The sequence below is a fragment of the Oratosquilla oratoria genome, chromosome 12, assembly GCF_046742065.1.
Source record: "Oratosquilla oratoria isolate Oo_2021 chromosome 12, ASM4674206v1, whole genome shotgun sequence".
Classification (NCBI taxonomy): Eukaryota; Metazoa; Arthropoda; class Malacostraca; order Stomatopoda; family Squillidae; genus Oratosquilla; species Oratosquilla oratoria.
Window position 1 is genome coordinate 61787590 of NC_134788.1, and position 7876 is coordinate 61795465.

At 39.2% G+C, this 7876-nt stretch overlaps 1 protein-coding gene across 1 annotated transcript; it reads right to left on the bottom strand.

Moving 5' to 3' along the window:
- Positions 1-6803: 6803 nt before the first annotated feature.
- Positions 6804-7586, bottom strand: LOC143030829 (uncharacterized). Its single transcript, XM_076194047.1, has one exon. It carries the CDS (start codon positions 7401-7403, stop codon positions 6804-6806), a length of 600 nt encoding a protein of 199 aa, XP_076050162.1. The 5' UTR covers positions 7404-7586.
- Positions 7587-7876: the final 290 nt, after the last annotated feature.

Below are 7876 nucleotides of genomic sequence, written 5' to 3' on the forward strand. Positions count from 1 at the left end.
CCCAGCATGGCTAAAAGCATACCGGTCATCCCTGGCGCCATGTCGTAAATTTTCACGTGTATATACTATTCACGGCACCTATTACAAGCTCTTGAACTGGAGACACTTAAACACGCGTACTCGCAACAACACTTCGGCCCCATTCAGGGATTTAAACAAGTCAATTAAGATTTCTTCTCTGTGCCAGGTTTATCCCTTCTGCCTTTACTACGATGAGCATTAAAGTCAGGATGGTTAAAAGTTTGGGAATAAGATCGGAGGGATAAAAAGAGAAGGAAATAAGATCGGAAAGAGAAGGAGAAGGATACGAAAGAGGGAGGAGGGGGAGGAGGAGACTTGGCGAGGGGAAAGCAGGGAGGAGGAGGAGGTCTAGCCGTCCAGAGCCGTTTACTTGGTGTGCGAGGTGTGTTTGGGGGGGGGGGGGTAGATGGTTTATGACACAGCCACAATGGCACTCTTGTTCAACTTATAAACAAGCTCGGCCTCGGGCCTCGGGCATTTCGATTCTTCCTTTCAAATTTCAAATTTGTTTTCCTAATTGTGGCTGCCACTGGCTCGGCTAGTCACTGCATCTGTGAGCCATGCTTAGATTATTCATTCACGAGTCACTTAGAAACCTAACCCCTCCTTTGGCACTCCCCCCGCGCGATAAAATCCCCAAAACACGGGATCACGCACACATACGTCCGCACAAACACACACGACACTTATAAACTGTTTACTGTAGTATTGAAATGTATCTAACAGAGTTGCTCATTACTAAGTTAATGTTGAAATATAAAAATATAGTATTTTATGGGATGTTTGTGGTGAGTTTACAATTATCGCCTTCTTACTTGGATTACAGGGTGTATACACCAAGTATTCTTTTTTTTTTCTCTTTTCCTATGGGACATTCGGGCTGATAATGAACACTACTAGAAAGTGGAGTGGCCCCCTCAAGATAGCCAAAGTTATGGGTGGTATACTTATTAGCCCGAGAATGTTGATGTCAATGCAACCTGAGAATGCCACGAGTACTGTCGAAAGTTCTGGGTGTACATTTCGAGGTATAGTTAATGGATTCCTTGGTAATAATAAAGACCCAAGCCACACGCAGCTTGTAGCAAAACTTTTGAAAAACTATAAGAACTTAGGATGTAGAATGTAATGTTTCGTGGAAACTTGGAAGGAGTGAGTGAAGAGCATGGTGAGAAGTTCCATCAGGTCATTGCTGCTACGATGGAGAAAAGATACCAAGGAAGCTGGGAGACTATGGTCCCTGGTGCGTCAAGATCAAGGAGTTTACAGTAAGAAATCACGCTCATTTTCATTTCTAGCGGGCTCCTCCGTATCACGTGTTTTTAAACTACATTATCTCATTACTTTAAAAAGGAAATACAAGGAAAAGATATCAGCTACAATTTAAAGACAATGTGAATATGCTAAATATAGTATACTATTGTAGTTTCATATGGTTTGTTTTGTATATATAACATTAATCATAATTTGAAATATCGATTATATGCAATTTTTAATTGTATTTCTAAAATCAGGAAGGAAAACATTAGTAGCAAGAAAGACATTTAAAGAAACAAAACTAGTGTTACCCAGTGTTATTGGTCTCACCAGGCTTTGTACAGATGTACATTTTCTCTAACATTACTTTGAATATCCTTAGTTTTGTCGCAATTACTTATGCCTTCTCTCTCTCTCTCTCTCTTTTACTGGATAAGATACTAATAGAGTGAGAAGAGGGTCGCGGCCTGAAAGTTAGAAATACAGTGTGTAATAGAAAGAGGAGGACGACACTCCTTATGTATTCATTGGGAGTATCTAAGCTACCTAGAATATTTTCTTTTCTATTTGTTTAGTTTCATTTCAGTTTACTTAACTACTAGGTTGGTCTGATGCAATGTATACTGGTTGTGGCGGTAATGTCTGGGTACTTGGTAGACTCTCTGGTCACCATGCACGGGGCTGTACTCTTTCTTGTCATTCGTTTGCTTTCGGATGCTCTGGGGTAGTGAGGTCTTCAAGTAATTTGTCCCAGGTTTGATCCCATATACGGTGGTGTGTGATGTTGAGAGGTTGTGTGTTCATTCTTTTGTGGATTTCTTTGATTGTTTCGTGAAATGGTGGGGTTTAGCCACTGGCAAAGCTGAGGGCTGCACGGACAAAACCCCAGCGAACAAAAACCCAACAGACAAAACCGCAGTGCTCCAAATGGACAAAAACCCAGCAGAGGCAGGACAAAACCCTAGCGGACAAAAACCCAGTGCTCCATACGGACAAAGCCCCAGTGCTCCTAACGGACAAAACCCCAGCAGAGGCAGGACAAAAACCAGCATGATAAAACCCCAGCAGGTTTAGATTGACACAGCTTTGGTACTATATGGAAAATATATGGCATTTTTCAACTTAGTTTAATACCAGTAAAAAGTAACTTAGCAGTGTCTCTTCTTGTTAGTTTGGGGTGTATTCATATCCACCACAGTGACACTCTAATGAGGTGTGAGTACCAGGGTAACATTCATTTTGATTTATTTTATTTATTTTTTATTTTTGCTCACCCACAAATATACTTAACATTACTGGGGTTTTAAAATTCCTGCCCTGCTGGGGTTAAGTATCCAGACTGAGGCAGGTGTCGATTCGCTCAACAAATGACAGCTGAGGCACTGCGCACCTAACAGTCAACATTTGAATAGTGTCCTCTCAGAGGTGTTACCCTGAGATGTGTGAATGATATGGCTATATCAACTCTTATGCTGGATGGACTAACCAGTAATCCAACAATCCCAGAAGAAGCATGGAGGTGATACAGAACAACAAAGGCGGTCTGAAGATTTGTTCTGAAGGCTATGTCTACACAAAGAAGACCAAGTCAAAAAGCACTATCCGGTGGGAATGTTCACAGCGAGCAGCATATTCATGTAAAGGTGCAATCAGTACAAACCTCACTATGGACTCAACTTTGAACTTCAGAGAGCATAATCATGAACCGAATCCTAATGCTGCTTGAGTTGCAAAAGTACGGTCGCAGATCAAATCAGATGCGAAAATGAAAAAGGGGAAGGGAGTCCAAGTGTATGCTGAAGCTATGCTTGGAGCAACAGATGAAGTCCGTACCATGGTTGGGAAACCAGAATCAATTAAGCGGGATATAAGACGCCAAAGGCAAGGAGTCAGACCTGTGGAACCTCCCTCACTAAAGGAACTAATCCTAGAGGGAAGTTGGACAACAACTGGTGGAGATAACTCAAAGCCATTCCTGATTCATGACAGTGGGGTTCGATATAGCCAACAGATTACTCGTATTTGCATCTCGAAAAGGTCTGGGACTGTTGGGCAGGTCTCCACGATGGCATATGGATGGTACATACTCAATGGCACCAAATATTGCTAAGCAGGTTTATGTCATCCTTATAGTTTAGAGTGAACCAGTTCTGAGCTATCATATTCCAAAGGTAGTCCTTCGTGTATGATGGATAGCAATGAAATTATGCATATATACAAGAAATAAGTGTATATAAAGCTTGTGTTAAGGTGACTACAACGGGTAAAAACAGCAACATTCAAGTACACGTAAAAAGCACCCAAGAAACACTTTAAAGGAGTGTTGGCTACAGATTGCATTAACAGATGAGTTCTTTTGATTAGAAATACGAGGGAGACATTAAGAGGTCATGGAAACAAATTAAGAAAGACCACATGTTTAACGGATGTGAAGTTGATATAGCCCAAGCTCAAACAGCACATGAGTTAAGATCTAAATATAATTGGATATCAAAGGTATAAATTAAGTTTGAAATGCACATTAATTTGAGACTAGGTGTGATAAAAAGTTAGAGAATAGGGGACGGAATCCAATGAGCGTTGTTCCTCTTCTGTATACTACGATTATTTCATTACAATTAGCTAAACACACACACAAATACTAACATAGACAGGTTAGTTTCAGGATTAATTGAACTAAATTATTACCTGTCAAAAGAAAAACCAAACATAATTGTAGGGACATAATTGAGGGTTTCACTATTACCAAACAGTGTTGGACATTGATTATAAATACTGCCTTAGAAATAGAGAGGAGAAACAAGGCTTTCATTACATGAGATGCTAAAGGATGGGAGATTTTAACTGCAAAGAAATCTGTTGGGAGGAGATGATAGTGAAAGGTTTAGAGGATCGACGGGGAAATTTATTACTTGACATGACTATAGAGCATGCACTGACACAATGGGTAAAGGAAATACTAGATTGAGAAATAATGAAGAATAGTTGAGAATAGATCTATTTACGCCAGAGCCTGAAATTGTGGAAAAATTGAGTACAAGACACCAATTGGGAAGAGTGACCATATATTACTTGAGTTAGAACTAAAGGAGGAAATATATAGAGATGAAAATGAAAAATACAGAAAAGAGACTGATGCATAGTAAAACGGACTTTCAGAAACTTTTTTTTTAAGCGGATTGGGAAAAAATCAACAATGTAGAAACACAAGTGGAAAAAAATGGATGATTTTGATGGAAATCTATAAAGCAGGAGTGGATGAATATGTCCCAAAGCAAAAAACAGAAAAAGGTGTATTATTAGTGCTGGTTTGATAAAAGATGCAACGAACCAAACGATAGAAGAGATGAATATGGGAAAATATGAAAAACAAAGAAAAAAATAGGTGGTGGCAAATATATATAAAAGGCATGACTATGTTAAAATACACATGAAGGAAAAAATAAAATATGAAAAGGACATAACAGGAAAATGTAAGGATAAACCCGAGTTATTACATGTGTGAACGGTAGATAAAAAACAAACAGGAATTAGTGAAACACCACGAACAAGCTATTCTTGGCACAAAAAATAAAGTAGTAAATAAATAGAATAAACTTCATGCAGAGGCAGTGCAATGCAGTTCAGCTCGAAGCTTTAAGAATCATTTAGGTAAATATCTAAGCAAGATGCTGTAGTGATTGACATTTATTTCATATTTTGTTATCCTGTCTGATTCTTATTTGCTTGATTCACATTATTAGTTATATGTCAATTTATTATTTACTACTTATCAGTTTTTTATTCAACTATACCTATGCATCTTTTATTATCTATAATAGTGTGTTTTTATTAATCGTTATTACTTTTTTCCACATCCGACCTAGTTACGGACCACAAGGTCTCCTGTCGGCATGCTCCACCTTTGTAATCCTTTGTCATGGAGATGTCATATTTATTTCAGAAATGATCAGACCATGAAATTCTGTCTCAAGAGGTACTAAAGAAGAACAAGCACAATCAAATCTACTAGACTCCAGAAATTCTTCCTGCTACAAACAATAACAAAGTTCAGTAAATAAATTGTATTTCTTCTTCATTAGAAATGAACAATGCATCATATGTCTTGTATCACTCTTGGAAAGACTTAATTGAAGTCTGGGAGTTGTGTCTCACAGGATAAATTGAACACTGCTGAATATATGATGATATATTTACAGTAATACAGATTACAAATAACTTTGGCGTATGCTGTACTCTGAACTACTTTACACAATACTAAGGTAAACAGAACTGTATCCGTCATGATGTACAGATATCTGTATCCACCAGTTGCACAATTTTCTAGTATCTTTGACGTTTTCCCTAACTGCAAAAACATTCATGCACTCAATGGAACACTTAAGAATCTTGAAAAAACGAAAAGTAAAAATGCAATTACGAAATAGGCCAAAGGTCACTCAAATAACTTCACAACTAAGAGTAAATAAATTACGATTTCAACTGACACTATGCACGTGATAATCCATCAACCAAATTGGTTTATAACAGTGAATCAGTGGTTAATAGCTGAGAGTACCATCATACAGGAAAGTTATATCACTCAGGTCACACTGGAACGAGCAAAAGTGCAATTACCCAATAGGCCAAAGGTCACTCAAATAACTTCACAACTGAGAGTAAATCAATTAAGATTTCAACTGACAGTATGCACGTGATAACCCATCAACCCAACTGGTTTATAACAGTGGATCAGTACTTAATAGCTGCAAGTACCATCATACAGGAAAGTTAGATCACTCATGTCACACTGGAAAGGCCTCTTACCAGCATAGGTCATCATGCAACACACGACATCAACTTTTCGTGAGGAAGTGTGTCATTACGTGACATTTGAAATAAGTCCTCCGTGTGCAAGCTGAAAAGGCTTCTCTCCAGTGTGGGTCGCCACATGACATCTAAGTTTACTTGGTTCTGAGAAAGCTGCATCACACAGGTCACACTTGAAAGGCTTCTCTCTAGTGTGGGTCATTATGTGATATTTGAGACAATTCTTTTGTGAGAAAGCTGCATCACACAGGTCACACTGGAAAGGCTTCTCTCCTGTGTGGATCATCATGTGTCGTCTGAAATCATTCTTTCGTGAGAAAGACGCATCACACATGCTACACTGGAAATGCTTCTCTCCGGTGTGTGAAACTATGTGTTGCTTAAGGTCACCCTTTGCTAAGAAAGCTGCATCGCACAGGTCACACTTAAAAGGCTTCTCTCCAGTGTGAGTCATCAGGTGTCGTTTGAGATCATTCGTTCGTGTGAAAGCCGCATCGCACAGGCCACACTTGAAGGGCTTCTTTCCAGTGTGTATCATCAGGTGTCGTTTGAGATCAATCGTTCGTTTGAAAGCCGCATCGCACAGGCCACACTTAAAAGGCTTCTTTCCGGTATGGGTAATCATGTGTCCTTTGAGATTATCCTTTCTTGAGAAAGCTGCATCACACACGTCACACTTGAAAGGCTTCTTTCCAGTGTGGGTCACCATATGATATTTAAGAACACTTTGCTGAGAATGCTGCATCACACAGGTCACACTTGAAAGGCTTCTCTCCTGTGTGAGTCATCACGTGATATTTGAGGCCAGTCTTTCGTGAAAAAGCTGCATCACACAGGTCACACTTGAACGACTTATCTCCAGTGTGGGTTACCATGTGTCGTTTGAGATGATTCTTTTGTGAGAAAGCTGCATCACACAGGTCACACTGGAAAGGCTTCTCTCCTGTGTGGGTCATCATGTGTTGTTTGAGATAATTCTTTTGTGAGAAAGCCGCATCACACAGGTCACATTGGGAAGACTTCTCTCCAGTGTGGGTAACCATGTGTCGTTTGAGATGACACTTTGCTATGAAAGCTGCATCGCACTGGTCACACTTGAAGGGCTTCTCTCCAGTGTGGGTCACCACGTGTTGTTGGAGATTATTCTTTTGTGTGAAAGTTGCATCACACAAATCACATTGGAAAGGCTTCTCTCCAGTGTGGGTCACCGCGTGTCGATTAAGATTACTCTTTGTCGAGAAAACTGCATCACACAGATCACATTGAAAAGGTTTCTTTCTAGTGTGGGTCATCGTGTGATATTTAAGATGACTCATGTGATAGGTGTTTTGCGGATGACACAAGATTATATTTATGTGACGAATATAAGGAATCTTCGGATACCTTTTCCCAGGAACTGTTGATAGCTACTCTCACCCTGAAAGTAAATATGTAATAAGTATGACAACTAAGTTTTTGAGAGACTGTAATAGGAGTGACACCAAGGAATACAAGTAGAGTGGGGCATTAACCAAAATGAAATCAGGGAAGGGAATAAACATTTCGTAACAAGAAGGTTAAAGGAAGAAGAAAGAAATGGAAGGTTGAACAAATACTAAATAATATGGGGTAGTCAAAATTATTCAGGAAACGATAAAGCGAAAGACTGAACAAATAATGCAAAAGAGATAGAGCCCACAAGAAAAAGAAATCAATGTATGATATAGGATACAACACCACAGCTGGAAACAAGAAATATTTGCAAAAATGTTTGCAGAGGACCACTACACACACACATCAATCAAGGATT